Source organism: Sus scrofa, chromosome 6, assembly GCF_000003025.6.
Source record: "Sus scrofa isolate TJ Tabasco breed Duroc chromosome 6, Sscrofa11.1, whole genome shotgun sequence".
Lineage (NCBI taxonomy): Eukaryota > Metazoa > Chordata > Mammalia > Artiodactyla > Suidae > Sus > Sus scrofa.
Genome location: NC_010448.4, coordinates 47,142,006 through 47,160,696, shown reverse-complemented (window position 1 = coordinate 47,160,696; position 18,691 = coordinate 47,142,006). Strand labels below are relative to the sequence as shown.

Below are 18,691 nucleotides of genomic sequence, written 5' to 3'. Positions count from 1 at the left end.
TCTGGAGGGAACAAAAGAAGGCAGAAACAAAGGACTCTTATCAGACAAGAGAAGTAACCAGAGCAAAGATAATGTGTCAGCTGTGCAGACTCCCACTTCTGCTCCAGTGGAAGATTAGCCTGAAGTGCCCACCCACCAGATCAGCTGGAACCTAAGGGCTGTGGTGTTGACCTTTGCTGAACCTCTTGAATTCGATCAGCTAAATCTTGGACTCAAGCCCCTTCATGAATATGCATGTACCATTAGCTTAAAACTTGCCCAATTTTGTCGTTCGGGGAGACACTGCTTTGGGAAAGTTCCGGATGTTCTTTTTTGCTGCAAGTAATAAGTCTTTGGCTTAGTTGTGTCTTTCAGCTCAACATCCACCAAGAGGGAAACTCAGTTTTTCAGGCAAAATTCTCCTCAGTATACCAGCCCCAGGAGCACAGGGATTTTTGTTTGTTTTTTCTTTCTTTCTTTCTTTTTGGACATACCAGAGGCATGCAGAAACTCCCCGACCAGGGATAGAACCCGAGCCCCAGCATCGAGAATGCCGGATCCTTAACCCACTGCCCCACACAGGAACTTCCCACCTCAGCCTTTTATGATGGTTTTGTTGCCATGGTGGTTGAAGCAAGCTTCCAGCAGGCCCATGTGACTATCACAATCACCCAATTCAATCTGCTTTCTCATTCCAGCTGCTTTCTTCAAAATGTGGCACATTCTTGGAGTTCCCGTTGTGGCTCAGCAGGTAAGGAGCCTGATTAGCATCCATAAGGAGACGGTTCGATCCCTGGCCTCACTCAATGGGTTTAGGCTCCGGCGTTGCTGTGAGCTGTGATGTGTGTAGGTCGCAGATGCAGCTTGGATCCTGTACAGCTCTGATTGGACCCCTAGTCTGGGAACCTCCATATGCCATGGGTGTGGCCCTAAAAAGACAAGCGAAAAAGAATGTGGCCCATTCTTCAGCGTGTACACACTGGGCATGTAAATGTGAACCTACTGCTAACTGCTGTATTTATTTTCAAGGGGGAGTTCCCTGTGAGGGTGTATTCTTTGTTTTGTTTTGTTTTGCTTTTTAGGGCCACACCTGCCGCACATGGAGGTTCCCAGGCTAGAGGTCAAATCGAAGCTGCAGCTGCCAGCCCATGCCACAGCCACAGGATCCAAGCCGCATCTGCAACCTACACCACAGCTCACAGCAATGCCAGATCTTTAATCCACTAAGCAAGGCCAGCGATTGAGCCCGCATCCTTATGGATCCTAGTCAGGATCATTTACTGCTGAGCCACTAAGGAACTCCAAGGGTGTATTCTTAACATTTAGTCCTCAGGGGTCCCTGGCCTGACCAGATTGCTGGCCCGACCAGATCGCTGGCCCATGATAAATACTCTGGGTTTTTTGTTTGTTTGCTTGCCTTTTTTTTTTTTAGGGCCTCACCCACAGCATATGGAAGTTCCCAGGTTAGGGGTTGAATAGGACCTGTAGCTGCTGGCCTATGCCACAGCCACAGCAACGCTGGATCTGAGCTGTGTCTGCAACCTACACCTCAGCTCACGGCAATGCCTAATCCCCAACCCACTGATCAAGACCAAGGATCAAACCCAAGTCCTCATTGATACTAGTTAAATATGTTTCTGCTGCACCACAAGGGGAACTCCAGAAATAGACCCTTTTTTTTTTTGGCTTGTTTTGTTTTCTTTTGCTTTTTAGGGCCACACCCTCGGCATATGAGGTTCCCAGGATAGGGGTCAAATTGGAGCTGTAGCAGCCGGCCTACACCACAGCCTCAGCAACACGGGATCCGAGCTGAGTCTTCAACCTACACCCCAGGTCACATCCGACCCTTAACCCACTGACCAAGGCCAGGGATGGAAACCACACCTCATCGTTCCTAGTCGGATTCACTTCCGCTGAGCCACGACGGGAACTCCAAAGAAATACCTGGGTCACAGACGTGGCTTGGATCCTGTGCTGCTGTGGCTGTGGTGTAGGCCAGTGGCTACAGCTCCAATTAGATCCTTAGCCTGGGAACCTCCATATGCCATGGGTGCAGCCCTAGAAAAGACAAAAAAAAAAAAAAAAAAAAAAAAAAAAGGAAAGAAAAGAAAGAAAGAAAGAAATACCCTCTTTTTAATCATGGAAATTTACTTGTCTCGCCCCATAACTATTAATGCGTAGTCATTTTTATTTCAATTATCCTCTTTTACCTCTTTTTTTTTTTTTTTTTTAAGCTAGAACACTTTCTTTTCCAAAACTCCAAACACAGAGAAAAGTTGAAGTAGGGAGGTCCCATTGTGGGTTAAGAACCTGATATTCTGTCCTTTTCCATGAGGATTAGGGTTCAATCCTTGGCCTCGCTCAATGAGTTAAGGATCCAGTGTTGCCAAAAGCTTCGGTGTAGATCGCAGATGTGGCTCAGATTTGGTGTTGTTGTGGCTGAGGTGTAGTAGGCTGGCAGCTGCAGCTCCAATTCGACCCCTAGCCTGGGAACCTCCATATGCCGAGGGTGGGGCCCTAAAAAGACACACACAAAAAAGTTCCTGTTGCTCTGGGATTGTGAGGCTCCCAGCCTCACCTCCTCTGTACCTCAGCATGCCCGTCTGTGCAGGAGACTTCTGAGGTCATGTCTGAACATCCCAAGGGCAGCTTAGGGGAGGGCTGTATCCTCCGAAGACTGTGGGGAAAAAGGGGTATAAGGTGGGGTTAGCCAATGTCTCCCTCAGAGGTTCAAGCTCTGAGGACCAAGCTCCCAGGGGTCTGAGACAGAGGGTCTCCTATTGATACCATGGCTTTGGGGGGGGGGGCTCAGATCCCGGGTGGGGGAGGAGGGCGGACCAGTGTCTCCAGTGGCTGATCCACTGTCCCCAGATGTCCCTGTTGGATCTGAGGATTCCGCAACAAACTGTGTGGACAAAGACTGGGGCCACAGTGCCCTCTGGTGGCCAAATCTTTGGTTTCCAGGTTCTGAGAAGTGATCAAAGGTTGAGACATCCAGGATCACTGTCTGCTCCCAGTATTTGGGTAACAGGAAGATCAGGCATCAAGGCCCCAAGAGGTCAGAACAGGGACTTGCCCTGTGTCTGGAGAGGTCAGAGGGTCAGATTCCCTTGGAACCTCCTCCAAGAAGCCCTCCCTTCCCTTCTCTTTGACCTGAAGCTTTAGTGCCAGACCCTCTACTGGGGAGGTTTCCCTACTACAACCCTCCCACCCCCACCCACCCCATTGTCCCTGGCTCCCTTCAGACCGACCAAGTGTCCCTCCGTGGGAGAGCACCATCAGAGCCCACAACTCTCTCTCCCTGCTGGTCGTGTTCCACAGAGCCAGACAGTGGGAAGAGACACGAAGCATAATGACTAATTGATTCATTTATTTACTCAACAATTAATTGCCGAGCACCTGCTAATTTTTTCAGGCTCTGTTCTAGGCACTGGGGAGACAGCAGTGGATGGAACAACAATCCCTGCCTCATAGATCTGCTGTTTGAATGGATGGAGACAGACAATAAATTAAATAACTAAATAGGTCTACAGCATGGTAACAAATTATGGCAAGTGTTGGGAGAAAAAGAAAGCTTTTAAGAGGACAGAGAGTGTATGGGGGATGCTATTTTAGCTGAGGTTTTCTCTGAGGAGGTGACATTTATTCAGAAACCCGACTAAAGTGAGGGTTGGAGCCATACAGGTGTCTGGTGGAGAAGCATTCTAGGCAGTGAGAACAGCAAATGCAAAGGTCCCATGGCTGAAGTGGAACTGAAATGTTTCAGGACCTGGGAGGAGGCCAGTGTGGCTGGAGCAAACTTAGTCAAGGGAAGGAAGAAGGGAGATGAGATCAGAAATGTGATGATGTTTGGGGATGGGTTTGAGTAGGGCCTTTGAGAGCACAGTGAGGACTTGGAATGAATTTTATTCTAAATGTGAAAGAAGCCACTGGAGGTTTTGAGCCAGAGAACATTGTGGTGCCAGAGGTTTTAGACAGTCTCACTCTGGCTGCGCTGGAGAGAAGAGACAGGAACTGCCCAGTGGGAGCTAATGGTGACAGTGCCAGGACGGAGGCTGCGAAGGGAGAAGGGTGGGTGAACTCTGGGTCTATTTTGTGAATGTAGAGACAACAGGGTTTGCTGATGGGCTTGGGGTGTGCGTGGAAAAGGAGAGTCAAGGATGACTGATTGCACTTAGAACGAAATCCATCTTCTTTATAGTGGCCTACAAGGCCCTATATGATTTGGAGCCTTGCTCTCTCCCTAACTTATCTCCCCCTCACTCACTCTGCTACAGTTTACACTAGCTTTCCCACTGATTTTTATTTTTATTTTTTAGGGCCCACCCATGGCATGTGGAGGTTTCCAGGCTAGGCGTCAAATCATCGGAGCTGTAGCCGCTGGCCTACGGCATGGCCACAGCCACACGAGATATGAGACACTTCTGTGACCTACACCACAGCTCAAGGCAATGCCGGATCCTTAATCCACTGATCGAGGCCAGGGATCTAACCTGGGTCCCCATGAATGCTTGTCAGATTCATTTCAGCTGAGCCACGATGGGAACTCCCCCGCTGATCTTTGAACTTGCCAAGTGGCAAGTTCTCAGGTATTAGCTCAGTTACCTCGGAGGATTTTTTTTTTGGTTGCTCCCATGGCATGTGGAAGCTCCCAGGCCAGAGATCAAGCCCGTGTCACAGCAGTGACCCATGCCACTGCAGGGACAATGCCTGATCCTTAACCCGTTGTGCCACAAGAGAACTTCCAAGAAGCCAATTTCTTTATAGCACTTATCGCTTTCTAAAACGATCAGAAAGCGATAAGTGCTATAAAGCTCTTATAGCATCTGTTTTTCTCTGCTAATGTCAGCTCCTTGAGGGTGGCAACTTTGTTGGTCACTCTGTATTCCCGTGCCTAGAAGAGTGCCTGGCACATAGCAGACACTTTATAAATGAACAAAGGCACTGATCAGCCCCAGTGCCCGTCTACAGACTGGCTTACACAGAAGAGATACCCGGACAAGTAGGCAAAGATAAGAATACACGGCAGACCCTGGGGTTATCCCCATACACTGCGGAGACCCAGAAGCCAGGAACTACCTGCTTCTGCACCCACGGTGCCTGGAGGATGGAGAGCAGGAGCTGGGGATGGAGAACCCCCAGGGAGGGGGAAAGGATGCTCTGGGGAGAGCCCCGCCCCGCCCTGTATCCCCAGTAGCCAATGGGCGCTCGGTCCTCCCGACGCCCCCTGGGACGTGTAGTCCGGAATGGGGCGCCCTGGGGCGTCGCCGCGCGCCCCTAGACTCCACGTCCCGTCGTGCGCCGGGAGGTGCGAGGATTGGTCGAGCCCCGCCCCCGGCCCGCCCCGCTCCGCTCGCGCCGCAGCCCCAAGAATGAATGAAATCGTAGCGCGCTGGGCGGCAGAGCGGGCGGCGCAGGCCGGGCTGGGCCCGCGCGCGGCGGCAGCGGCGCCCCGGGCCGGAGGCGGCCCAGCCGAGCGGGCCATGGCCACCGCCATTCAGAACCCGCTCAAGTCGTGAGTGTCCCCGCCGTCCACGTCCCTCCATCCCGCCCCCTACCCGAACCCTTCCCCCGCCCTCGCTGGGGAGGGGGACGCAGCGCGCGGAGGGTAGTTGAATGGGGCCCCCCAGCTCGTCCCCTTCCCTCCCCTGGGGGAGCCGCCACCCCTTGCCGCTTCCTGGAGCTCGGGCGGGAGCCCCTCCAGGGTCGCGGGGGCGCATCTTCTTTGTCGCTGTCAGTGGAGGAATGTGGTGCGGGCTGGGGGTGGCGGAGGCCGTTTCCCCACCCAGAGTGGGGGTAGGGGCTTCCCTCTCCTCCTCCCCCTCTCCTCCTCCGAGTCTCCGGGGACGCCAGGCCGGCCCCTGCAAGGGGCTTGAGAGTACGAATATCTAAGTCCAGACCTCAGTCTCCACCGCCACCCTTTCCCCTCATCAAAGCATCTTTCTCTTTCCCCCCTCTTTCTCCGGGGACCTCGATCCGCGCGCGGACGCAGGGTGGGAGACGTCAGGGGTCCCCAGTTAAATACCTGTTGTTCCCCTTTTTTCCTTCCTGGGTCTTCAGGACCTAAAGCCCCGTCGCCCTGGTCAGCGTAGACCGTGGGATCCCTCCCTCTCTCCGCCGCCCGTACACATCTAACGAGAGCATCTCCCATCCCCTTGGGGACCAGATGCCTCCGGAGAAGGTGCCGGGAGCGCCCTCGATCTCCGGGGATTCCCTCCCTTTCTCTCTGTCCGCGTCCCTCCTCCGAGCGTTAGCGTCCTCCTGGGCCCAGTGGCTGGGATCCTGGACGCCTGGGTTCAAACCTAGCTCTCTTCCAGCGCCCCCCCACTCCCAGCCATCCCTTGCTCTCTCCCCCGCTCTTCTTCCCTCTCTTTCGATCTCTCTCGCTCCCTCGTCGGGATTCCGAACTCCTGGGTCCCAGTGCTCCCCACCCCCCTTCCCCAGGCGGTGACAGCGGGCTGGGAGTGACAGGCGCGCGGCCGCTCCCGCGCTCTCTCGCAGGCTGGTGTGCGCGGCACTCCCCTCCCCCTCCTCCCCGGCCTGATGGGGAGGAGGCGGAGGGCGAACGCCGGCGGCTCCGCACAAAGGGGCCGGGGCGACCTCCCCCACCCCTTCCCTCAACCCCTTGCACCCGCCACCTTGACCTTGAGCAAAGAGTGCTGGGGGAATGGGATGGGGGCAGGGGCCCGGGGGCGCTCCCACCCCCACCTCGCCCGCCCCTCCCCCCTCCCTCCTCCAGAAAGGCTGTGCCCGGTGGCTGGACCAAAGGCCCTCAGTTGCTTCTGGCTTCTGGGGGGGGAAGTTGGGAGAGGAGGGGGCGGGGGCTCATAGGCACGTGCCTACCCGTGCGGCTTTGCAGTGAGCAGAGGACCCGGAGGGCGTGTGTGGGGCTGGGGTCAGTATGAAATGGTGTGTAATGGTGACCACCCTTCTGCTTCCCTTTGACTCTAAGGATTTTACACAGACATGTCTCCCCCATGAGGGACACCCTCCAAGTGGCTGGGACGGGGTTCCTGTGCAGGTTGGTGGCTCTATAGACATCCAAACCTCCTCGCTCTGACCCTGGCCAGCTTTCCGGGATGAGGTGTGGGGCAGCCATTGCAGGGACCTGAGGGCCAGAGTAGGCGTGGGGGTGGGAGCGCCAGCACCCTTCTCACCTTCCCAGGGGTCTGCAGGGTGTGAGGGCAGGAAGTGGCTCCTGAGAGAAAGTGAGAGTCAAATCCCCCCCGGAGTGGGAGGTGGAAGGTGCCTGGCTCAGTTCTCACTGCCTGCATCCAGACCCCATCTTGAGGGAGTTCCCGTTGTGGCTAGGGAACTGACTAGTATCCATCAGGATGAGGTTTCAATCCCTGGCCCCTACTTAGTGGGTTAAGGATCCCCTGTTGCCGTGAGCTGTGGTGTAGGTTGCAGATGCAGCTCGGATCCAGTGTTGCTGTGGCTGTAGTGGGAACTTCCATATGCTGAGGGTGAGGCCCTTAAAAAAAAAGACACCCCACCCTCCATCTGGAGCCACTAATTTCCTCCCCTCCCTGAGCCTCAGCGACTACCCTCTGTGAACTGGGGAATCACAACAGTTCTTCCGACCTCACCGGGCTATTGTGATGTTGGTAAAGCACTTTAGTACTGAGCCTGACCCTGACTAAATGTAGTGATTATCCCTAGTAGTGTCGATATTGATTTCACTTGTGGTCCAGTTGCCACAGAGGGCGCTGGGGGGTGGGGATAGGAGGACCATTTGGTAGGGGAGCGCGAGTGTGGGAAGGGGCTCTGTGAAGGGGGCTGGGGTAAGGAAGGGCAGGGAGGCCCCTCTCCAAGTATCGGCTTGGGTCTGTGGGTCAAATTGTGCTGGTGGACAAGGACCTCCAGGGAGGTGATGGCTGGGTCTACACTCAGGCTCCAGGCTGGCCAGATCAGACGCAAAGATTCTGCGGCGGGGCAGGGGTGAGCCGGGGTGTCAGGCTGGAGGTGTGGGGAGCAAGTGTAAGAGTGTATTGGAAGATCTGTGAGGGTGGTGGGAGGTGAGAGAGGAGGGTGGCAAGGGCACTCTCTGAGCTGAGCTGGCGGTTTGGGGCGGGTGGAGGGAGCAGGGCTTCTGTGGATGAGATGTGGGGTGGCCACTGTAGGGACCTGGGGACCAGAGTAGGTATGAGGACACCAGTGTCCCTGATTGGCTCCCCCTGCCATTTGCTCTAGGTCAGATGTGGAGAAGAGACCCACCCCTCCCTGTGGGGTTGGGGGAGGAGAAGGTTAAGGCCTTACCTGGGGGAGCTGGGGGAGAGCCTGTAGAAAGGGTCGAGGGGTCTAGGACTAGAGGGGTGTGTGTGTATGTGTGTGTGTGTGTGTGTGTGTGTGTGTGTGTGTGTGTGTTTTAGAAGTGACCATGGGTGTGGAAGACCTGAGGGAGTGTCTCTCACCAGGGGGTTGAAGGCTCTTCCACCGCAGCCCCTTCTGTCTGCTGGAGAGCCCCCTGGTGGAATGGACATTTGTGGGCATTTTCACCCATGTAGGGGCTAAAACTTGAGCTCCAACTCTGGAGGGTGGCGGTGTTCCAGGTGTGTGTGTGCATGGGACTTGGGGTGAGTGTGTTGTGACTCAGGAGGTCAGCTCACTCTTACCCTTAGGGTCGAGTCCGTGCGGATGACAGTGGGAGAAAGAAGAAAGTGATCACTTGGGATAGGACATCTGAGTGAGTGAATCCTTCTCTTAGTCCCCCCTTCAGACATCGGCCAGGGGCTGCGGGCACGTAGCTTCACCTCCTCATCTGGAAACTGGCAGGAATGATAATATCGCCCTGGTCATTATAAGGATCATGTGGGTTAATCTCTGTTAAAAAACTGTGCCTGGCACATGGTGGCTACTCAGTATGTTTATAGTCAACAGATCTTTTTTTTTTTTTAAGACTGCACCTAAGGCATATGGAAGTTCCCAGGGTAGGGGGTCGAATCAGAGCTGCAGCTGCTGGCCTACTGCACAGCCACAGCAACGCGGGATCCAAGCCATGTCTGCGATCTACACCTTGGCTCTTGGCAACGCTGGGTCCTGCTGATGGAGGGCAGGGATAGAACCGGAGGCTTTATGGATTCTAGTCAGGTTCTTTAACACTGAGCCACAATGGGAACTCCTCAACAAATCTCAGTGAGCATCTGTTACATGCCCAGCATTATTCTTTCTGATAATGGCTAGCTATCACCATTTCACATCTTAGTGCCTATCAGGTCCTCTTTGTGGAAGGAATGAATTTATTGAACATTGACTACCTGACAGCTAACTTTTAAAACACTTTGCCTATACTTGCTCATTTAATCCTCACAATAACCCCCATGGGGCATCACCCTCACTTCACAGAGTAGGAAACTGAGGCCCAGAAAGGTTATCATTTGTCCAAGGTCACATGGCCACGAAGTGGCAGAGCCACGATTTGAACCCAGGAAGTGTGGTTACAACTCTTAACTAGCTAGCTGTTGTTGGAGGCAAGGAAGGGGTTGTGTGGGGCGGGATCCCTGCCAGAAAGAAAGCTGGGGACCTGAGAGGGTTCTGTGGAGTTAGGAGGGACTTGGGGGGGGGCGGTGTCAGTGAACCACGTGTCCGTGGAATGTGTATGTGGGGGCGGTGTCGGTGAGCCACGTGTCGCGTGTGTACCTGTGTAAGGTGTCTTTAAGTCTCTTGACATTGGAGTGTTTGTGTGAGTGTAAATGTATGTGAGTCTGTGTGAAGGTGTGGGAGAGGGAGTGTGCGTGAGCCTGCGTGGGAGGCAGGGAGTATAGGTGTGAATGTGTGTGTAAGCTGCCGCGTGTGGGTGTGCGCGAGACCAGGTGTGCAGGTGTGAGTGTACGCGCATGTGTGAGACTCGGAGGTGTGCATGAGTGAGCGTGCGGGGATGGCTGTGCGTGCCCTGGCCCCACCTCTGACCCCGCTTCTCTGCGGGGTCCCGCCAGCCCCAGGCCGGGAACTACCACTCCCGGCATGGCCCGGGCGGGCCCGCCCCGCCGCCCTCATTGGCTGTGGCCCCGGTGCTCCCGCCCCCCGGGAATGAATGGATGGGCGGCCTCAGCGCCCGCCCGAGCGCTGGGAGGACCGGCCCGGCGGGGACCTGCTGGGGGCAGGACCCGGGGAGCAAGATGGCCACGGTCATCCCCGGCCCCCTGAGGTGCTGCGGGCCGGCGGGAGGCGGGGGGGAGGGCGCGCGGGCGGGTTTGGGCGGGCGTGTGTGTGTGTGTGCGTGTGTGTGGCAGCTGGGGGTGGGGCCGATGGGGTGTCTTGGGGGCTGTCACCGTGGGCCGGGCTGCGCCGGGTTGCGAGTATGTGACTACGGGTCTCTGGCAAGAACCTGGTCCGACGCGCTCCTCCTGGAAAAGCGGAGTGTGTGGGGAACTCAGAGTCTTCTTGGGGTTCTTTTCGGGGAAAGGGGGTCATGTCCCGCCCTGCGACCCCCGGGATTGGGGAGAGGGAGAAACTGTCTGGAGGCGCTAGGGCCTTGGTAAACTTGAGTGAAGCCCACACTACCTTTGTCTTGGAATGTAGAGTATGTGTCACTTGTTTGGGTTCTGGGTTTTTTGGATATGTGTGTGGATATGTGTTTAGTTTCTTTTATTCCACACTAGGTATCTTTAGATATTTGGGTCTTTGAGTGTGTGTGCCTGTTCTTTGAAACTGTGCATCATTTGTGCTCTGTGTCTTTGGATATGTAGGTGTGCATGTATTTATGAGCAAGTTTTTGTGTGAAGATGGGTTGATTTGTCTGTTTCTATGCTGTGTATGTATGTATCTTTGTGTGCTCCAATAGGTGATATTTGAGATGTTGGTTTCTGTACTGTGTGCCTTTGTGAATATGTGTGTGTATCCTGTGTGAATATGTGTGATTTCTTTGTATAGCGTATCTGGATAGTGTGTGTGTTTTGTGTCTTTGGCTATGTGTGTACATGCATATGTGGGTAGTTTGTTTTCCTGTTTTTTTCTCTTTTAACATTTGTGTATCTAAGTGTGTCTTTGAATGCATGAGTGAGTGTGTGTGTGGTGTGTGATCTGTTTGCATGCTGTGTGTCTTTAGATATGTGATGTATATTTGAGCACGGGTATGTGTGTGATCTGTCTCTACTTGAGATATTTGTGTTTTTCAGTAGATGTTTGTGTGTGCACATATGTGAGATGTGTCTGTTTCTCCTTTGTGAGTCTTGGGATGTGTGTTTCTTTGTGTGTGAATCCCGTGTGACTCTATGTGATTCGTTTGTGTTGTGTATTTGGACATGTGCCTGTATGGATGGGTCCCAGTGTATTTTTGTCTGTTTCTATATTGTGTGTGTTTGTATCCACTCCTTGGCTGGGGACCTGCTTGAATCCCAGCTGGGGGGCTCCTGGGTCCAGGAGCCACAGGAGGGGAGAGGGGAGGTTGGAGGAGTCCGCCCACCCATTCCCTACGAGCGGGTGGGGGAGGGGTGCTGGGCGACCTGGTGGGCTGCCCTTGCTGACAGCTGCCCGCCCGCTCACCCGCCCCTCGCAGCCTAGGCGAGGACTTCTACCGGGAGGCCATCGAGCACTGCCGCAGCTACAACGCGCGTCTGTGCGCCGAGCGCAGCCTGCGCCTGCCCTTCCTCGACTCGCAGACCGGCGTGGCCCAGAACAACTGCTACATCTGGATGGAGAAGACCCACCGCGGGCCGGGTACCCACCGGGAGGGCGGGGGCGGGGCGGGGCGGGGCGGGGCGGTGGCTGCGCGGCCTTGTTCTTACCGCCTTTCTCACGCCAGGTTTGGCCCCGGGGCAGATCTATACGTACCCCGCCCGCTGTTGGAGAAAGAAACGGAGACTCAACATCCTGGAGGACCCCAGACTCCGGCCCTGCGAGTACAAGATCGGTGGGTGGAGCTTCGTCCTGTGCTCGGGGTGGCTCCCATCAGTGCCCACAGCACGCTTGCTAAGTGTGTGCTGATGCTGATGTTGTCTGAGCGTTCACCTCTATTCCCCTCCCAAAGTGTCTGAGTGGCTGGCTGTGTGTCTGCCAGTGTGTGTCTGGCTGTAGTCCAGAGCTTCCCCGGTTCTCCCTGAGTGACTGAACTTTGGACTGTACTTTCTCCTGACTGGGCCCCAGCCTATTCTAGGACAGAGTGGTATCTGTCATGTGTGTGCAGGTGTATCCAGTCTTTGTATCTCTTCCTTGTGGGCTGTATTTCTTTCTGTGGATGTCTGAATGTGTCTGGATGTGTGAGAGTGTTTGGTCGTAACTGTCCATTTGTAGTAGAGTGTATCTCAGTATTTGTGTCTCTTTTCAGGTGTTTCTAAGTGTATTAGAAGGTTTATTTCCTCTTGCGTGTGTCTGGTTTGAGGGTCCAACTGTTCCTGAGAGTCAGTGTATCAGGGTGTCCAACTGTCTCTTCCTTTCAGTGCCAGATGCTTTGGAAGGTCTGGGAGAAGCTCTTCCCCAAGTATCTGATCCACTAGGTGTACATGGGCTGCCTGCCTCCTGAGTCTCTGGCCTTAGCACTTCTTGACTGTGTCCCCTACTATTAGATCACTGGCTGTTTCTCTTTCCTTGTCCAAGTAGATCCAGGGTTCTGTGTGGGGCCAGGTGTATTGGAGTGTCTATCTGGCGGTGTCTGACTGCCCCAGAGGGACTGTCTCTATGTCCTATGTGTGTGTATCCACCCTGGTGACTCTCTCTAGGTGTGTCTCTGTTTCCCCTAAGAATGTTCAGGTGTTTGCTAGGGTCTGGCTGTGTCTTCCTCTTGTGGGTCTGGGCATATCTGATGGTCTAATGGTCCCTTTCTGAGTGTCTCTGGGTGGACCCAAGGGTCTGGATATTTTCCTCCATGGGTCCAGGTGTATCTGAGCATCAGGGTGTGTCTCTTCCCTTGTGGGGCTGGCTGTCGCAGATGATCCATGTGGAGCTCCCTTGCGTGTGTCCCCGTGGGTCCTGTTTGGGTGTCTGTTCTCTCCAGGTGTAGGGGTCTGGGTGGAGTCTCCTATACGTATGTAGGTATATCAGAGGGTCTGGCCACATCTCCTGCTGAGTGTGCCCAAGCGGCTCTGAGGGTCTGGCTGTGTCTTCCCCAGGGTCCAGTCCCCTTTCCAGTGCATGTGGTTGAGTCTCTGAGTCTATTGCCAGTGGAGTGTGGGAAGCCTCTTCCCACCAGCAAAGAGCATGACTCCCCAGCCTGGGCAGTGTGAGGAGTCCTCTGGGGACAACCTCTCCACTTGACCCCACCCCCACCCCCATGGCCTCATCCCCAGACTGTGAGGCGCCCTTGAAGAAGGAGGGTGGTCTCCCGGAAGGACCAGTCCTTGAGGCTCTACTGTGTGCTGAGACGGGGGAGAAGAAGATAGAGCTGAAGGAGGAGGAGACCATTATGGACTGTCAGGTAGCCCCCCCAACTCCCACCCCGGCGGCGCCCCCACCCCGGTGGCCGCAGCTGCCTTCTCACCCCTGCCTCCTGCCCCGGCCCATCCCATTCCTGCTCTGAGATCTCCACTGGCTCCCTAGGTCCTTCAGGCATCCTAAGTCTCCATCCTTCCACACCTCATCTCTTTTTGGGAGACCTTCTGACTTGCCCTGCCACCCCCAATCTCCTCTATGCAGAACCATCCCCCCAAAGCAGAACAGTGTCCCGTTTTCTTAACCCCAATCTCCCTTCTCCTGATGCCCAGAAACAGCAGCTGCTGGAGTTTCCACACGATCTCGAAGTGGAAGACTTGGAGGATGACATTCCCAGGAGGAAGAACAGGGCCAAAGGAAAGGTATCACCCCAAAGTTTCTGCTCCTCACCCCTCCCCTCAACGCGGATCCCATTTATTGAGGCTGCACAATGTTCAGACCCTGCCCCAGTCTGATCTCATTTAATCCCCAGAGCAGCCTCAAGGGGTAGGGGATTTTTATACCCATTTTGCAGATGAGGAAATTGAGGCGTGGATCTATGAAACCATTTGCAAAATATAGACTGCCCAGTGGGTTAGAACTATCCTCATACCTGTACGACTGATCGAGGTCAAGGGAGTTACTCAAGGCCCACAGTTAGGTAGCGGCAGAGCTGTGATTTGCATTTCCGGCCCAAATGAGGAAAATTCTTTTAGTTTGCTCCTTTTCTTGGCCCCTCACTCCAGACTCTTCCCCAGGCATATGGCATCGGAGGTCTCCGGAAACGCCAGGACACCGCTTCCCTGGAGGACCGAGACAAGCCGTATGTCTGTGATAGTGAGTCCTTCTGAAGAGGGGGGAAGAGAGAGAGTGGGGCCCAGAGACCTGGCCCCTCCCAGCCCCCTCCCTCCTGTTCTGGACCCTGGTGGGGGGGGATGCACAGGCCTCTGGCAGAGGGAGGAGATGTGATCCCGGAGGCCAGGGTGGAGGCGGCATGGGCTGGGAGGGGGCTGACCGGCCCTCCCTGCTCACTCTTCAGTCTGTGGGAAACGGTATAAGAACCGGCCAGGGCTCAGCTACCACTACACCCACACCCACCTGGCTGAGGAGGAGGGGGAGGAGAACGCCGAACGCCACGCCCTGCCCTTCCACCGGAAAAACAACCATAAACGTGAGCAGGCGGGCAGGGCGTGGGGTGGTGAGGGGCCCTGCGAGTGGGGGCTAGCAGCCCGGGAGGGAGGGGGCACGTTAGACATTTCTGGAAAAGCCCCAGCTCAGCGGTCCCCTCCCCCCACCGACCATGGGGATGCTGGCTCTGGGGTTGCCATGACAACCAACCATCTCTCCCTCGCTCCCGGCCGGGCGTAATATTTCTGGGTCTGATTTATTGTTTCAATTAGAGCTTGGGGAGGGGGGTGATAGATGACTCCCCTCCGTCCCTGCCTCCCTTTCTCCGTTCTCTGCTAAGCCTGGGCCAAGGGGCAGGGTCTGTGGCCCGGGAACTCTTGGTGGCTGCCCATGCCAGTCCGGTGCCAACCCTGACAGCTGAGGGATGGGGGAAGGCTTGGAGCAGGGAGGCTGTGCCAGTGGAGAAACCATCTTCCCACCCATCCCTTGGCGGGAGAGGGCACTCTCTTCATCTCATCCCCACTACACACCCAGCCACCTCTGTGTGCAGAATTTTCCTCCTGAAATGCCTGTTTCCATATGAGATCTTGGCCAGTGGGATCTGCCTAATTTTTATTTTGGGGCTTTGTTGGGGGTGGCTGTCTGGTAGAAGTGTGTGTGCGTGGGGAAGTGGGGGGCTCTTCCTAAAGCTGTATCTGCCAGGCTTTTACCTAATAAAGAGGATGCAGCAGTTGTGCTCAAAGAGTTGGGGGGTCCTGATGAGAATTATTTGTTCACAGCTTGGGGTAGCCACTCCCTCTCCCCTCCCCCTCCATGCCTGGACAAGGGCTCCGCCCCTGGGGCTGAGGCTGGGGGCAGGGTGGAGCCTTGCCTATGGTGAGAGCCCCTCTCTCTGTCCCCCCCACCCCCAGAGTTTTACAAAGAATTGGCCTGGGTCCCCGAGGCACAGAGGAAACACACAGGTAGGGACGCTTCCCCCCGCCCCGACTTTTGCAGCAGCCTTTGACCGAATGCCCCTGCCTTGCCCACGCCAAGCCCTGCCCGCTGTCTTTCAGCCAAGAAGGCACCTGACGGCACTGTCATCCCCAACGGCTACTGTGACTTCTGCCTGGGTGGCTCCAAGAAGACGGGGTGTCCCGAGGACCTCATCTCCTGTGCCGACTGTGGGCGATCAGGTGATGCCCCCACCTGAGGCTTCTGGGGGCCAGGGTCCAGATCTGGAGGCTAGGAGGTGGAGGAGTGAGGACTGGGGGGGATGCAGAGCATCTGGGGGACCCCGAGGATCACTGCTGAGCATGACGGGAAACAGTGGGTTCGGGGAGGCTCTGGGAATAAGGGGCTGTGGTGGTTCTGGCGTTGCGAGTACTGCTACCTGCTTACCATGGCGTGGGGAGCAGTAAAAGAGGGTGGCCAGAACCTCGTGGGGAGCGGGCTGCGATAGCAAGTCATGGATTACCACTGCCTGGGTGTTGTGGATGACTGAGAGCGCTTGCCACCGAGGTGTGGTTAATAGAAAGCGGTTTCCCGAGGTGGACCTGTGGGCAGTAGCCTGCGGTTGCCTCAGCACGGTGGCCAATGAATCGTGGTTGTTATGGTATTACGGGCAGTGAAATACAGTTGTGACAATTGGGTGTAGTGGAAGGTAGTTGTCGTGGCCCCGGGTAGCGGCTGGGTGTCTGCACGGGGGTGGGGGGATGGCCAGGGGGTTGGCCCACTGCATAGTCACGTGGGTAACGGTGTGGTGGTTGGGGCATCATGTGTAATGGGCTTGGGTCGCAGGGAACCAGAGCGTGGAGACCCCTCTGTGGAAGGCGGTTGCCATGGCATCGTGGCTGGGAGGCTGGGGTTGCCACGTGCCCGCGGTTCACAGGGCGGGCTGGCCATCCTGCTGTGGGTAATGGAATGCAGCTGCTCAGCGCAGTGGTTAACAGAATGTGGCTGCCCCGGTGTTGTGGGTGGTGGAAAGGGGTTGCCACAGCACTGTGGGTAATGGAATGCGGTTGCCATGGTGTTCTGGGGAGCAGAGTGTGGTTGCCATGGTGGCTGGGTAGGAGACTGGTGGCCACGGCAGCACTGCCTGAGGGACGGGCACTGGGCACCGGGGCTGGGTGGGGTCAGCCTGTGGGCCTTGTGAGCCAGGGGTAGGGGCTGAGCCATTTCACTTCCAGGGGTCAGTAGCCACCAGGGGCACAACGACCCCTAACCGCATCTCTGCCCCTCGGCCCCCAGGACACCCCTCGTGTTTACAGTTCACGGTGAACATGACGGCGGCCGTGCGAACCTACCGTTGGCAGTGCATCGAGTGCAAGTCCTGCAGCCTGTGTGGCACCTCCGAGAACGACGTGAGTGCCCACCCCCCTCCCCGGGACACGCCCCCGGAGCCGCCTCCCTCCAGCACCTCCGGCTTTGCCAGTTGGGTCTAAAGCCTTTCCTGAAGCCCCCTCCCTGGTGAACCCAGTAACCTGTACCATGATTATTAGTTAGTGTCCATTAGTTGAGCCTGGCACTTACTACTCTTCACTCTCCGACTCCTCCCAACCACCCTGAGGTAGAGGGAGGGAGCTCAGAGAGGGGAGCAGACTTGCCCAAGGTCACCCGGCTAAGAAGATGGCACAGCTGGGACCTGACACCGCATCCATTGCTTCTGACCGCCCCAGTGTCATTTTCAGTGTGCCATAGAACCTTAGAAAACCCAAACGACAAACCGCAAACTGACAGTCCTCAGGGGCGTTTCACTCACAGGGTTTTGCCAAGATGACCTCCTCAGAGCCCTCTGTCCTGGAAGGGACCACCTCCCCCAGCCCCTTTGACCTGTCCCCTGCCCCAGCCCCCCCACCCCGGTTTCTGGTACCCGTGCCCCCAGGGTGCCAGCTGGGCGGGTCTCACCCCCCAGGACCAGCTGCTGTTTTGTGACGACTGTGATCGGGGTTACCACATGTACTGCCTGAGTCCCCCCATGGCGGAGCCCCCAGAAGGTGAGCGAAGAGGAGGCCTGGGGGGGTGGGGGAGGGTTGGCAGGTGGACTTCCTGCTGGGGAAGATGGTGCCCGCCGGTGGTGGGCGGGGGTGGGGGCAGCCGTGCCCAGACCCAGGTCTTACTCCCTGTCCTCGGGCCACCCTACAGGGAGCTGGAGTTGTCACCTCTGTCTTCGGCACCTGAAAGAGAAGGCCTCTGCCTACATCACCCTCACCTAGGCCTGCTCTGGCTCACCTGGACCTCTGGGGTGGTGCTTGCCTACCTGAGTCTCCTCCCGGAGCTCCTCCACTCTCTCCCCATCCTTAATGCCCCACAGCGGGAGGGGCGGGCGAGCCTGAGGGGGGCGGGGCCACCCCCTCCCCTCCGTGCAAGTGGAATGCTTGCCCTGTGGGTTGGTGGGCCCAGCTGGGCCCTCTCCTTCCTCCCTCCTTCCCCACCCCTTGGCAAATGGGCACCAGGGGCTTCTGCTCCCCTCAAAGCCATACCCCGCCTCTGGGCGGGCACGAGGGGTGGTGGATGCCAGCTGGGGGCACGGACATAGCCTTTTTCTAAAGAAAAAGTCAAAAAGTTAAAAAAAAAAAAGAAATTAATATATACAAAGAGTCCTATAAGGCCTGGCTGGGTGGAGGGGGGTTGCCGAGCGCATCTCCTGGGCACCAGTCTATGCCAGCTTCCTGCCTGGCGGCCCCTCCCTCCCAGTCTGCGGCACTGCAGCTGTCCCACCTCCCCACCCAAGGTGGGCACCATTCCCTCCTTGTACGCAGGGCAGGTGGTGTGGTGTTGGCCCCCCACCCCCTTGGTGCCCACCGTGGATACTGCATGATGTGAACCATGGTTTTGAGCTCTGTTCCCGCTCCCTCCCCAGAGCCCGGCCCGTGCCCACTCCGTGCTGCCATGGCTGGCCGCCGGTGGGGCAAGGCGGGCCCCTGCCCAGCGCCTGCTGGAACGAGAAGCACAGACTCTGCAAAGGACTAGATTTTTCCCCGCCCCAATTCCCTACCGGCCAGGCCGGGCCGCCCCCTGCCACCCTCGCTGGCCATTTTCGGGGTCTCGAGGGGGCGTGGTTGTTTCTTGTGGTTGTGTTTGTTGTTTGGGTTTTAAAAAAAAGGGAAAATGAGACTGCAAGTGGGGGAGGTGATGGGTTTGGGGGGGTCTCCTCCAATCCAGGCGTGCCCCCTCCTTGTAAACGAGTCTCCTTTATTGCCTGCCTCTGCTGTGAATTAACTTGTTCTGTGTATTAAACTGGGCCTGACCCCTCTGCCCA

At 56.4% G+C, this 18,691-nt stretch overlaps 1 protein-coding gene across 8 annotated transcripts; it reads left to right on the top strand.

Moving 5' to 3' along the window:
* DPF1 (double PHD fingers 1) lies at positions 5,357-18,691 on the top strand. 8 transcript variants are annotated; one of them, XM_021094336.1, is made up of 12 exons: positions 5,357-5,494; positions 11,477-11,637; positions 11,723-11,830; positions 13,203-13,330; positions 13,617-13,706; positions 14,082-14,160; positions 14,363-14,494; positions 15,363-15,413; positions 15,507-15,626; positions 16,681-16,793; positions 17,315-17,426; positions 17,575-18,691. In XM_021094336.1, exons 1-12 carry the CDS (start codon positions 5,463-5,465, stop codon positions 17,643-17,645), a joined length of 1,197 nt encoding a protein of 398 aa, XP_020949995.1. In that variant the 5' UTR covers positions 5,357-5,462; the 3' UTR covers positions 17,646-18,691. The 8 variants fall into 8 exon arrangements, with proteins under 8 accessions (XP_020949995.1, XP_020949996.1, XP_020949998.1 ...); XM_021094337.1 differs by having other exon boundaries at positions 5,359-5,494; positions 17,345-17,426; XM_021094339.1 differs by lacking the exon at positions 5,357-5,494 and adding an exon at positions 8,337-8,665.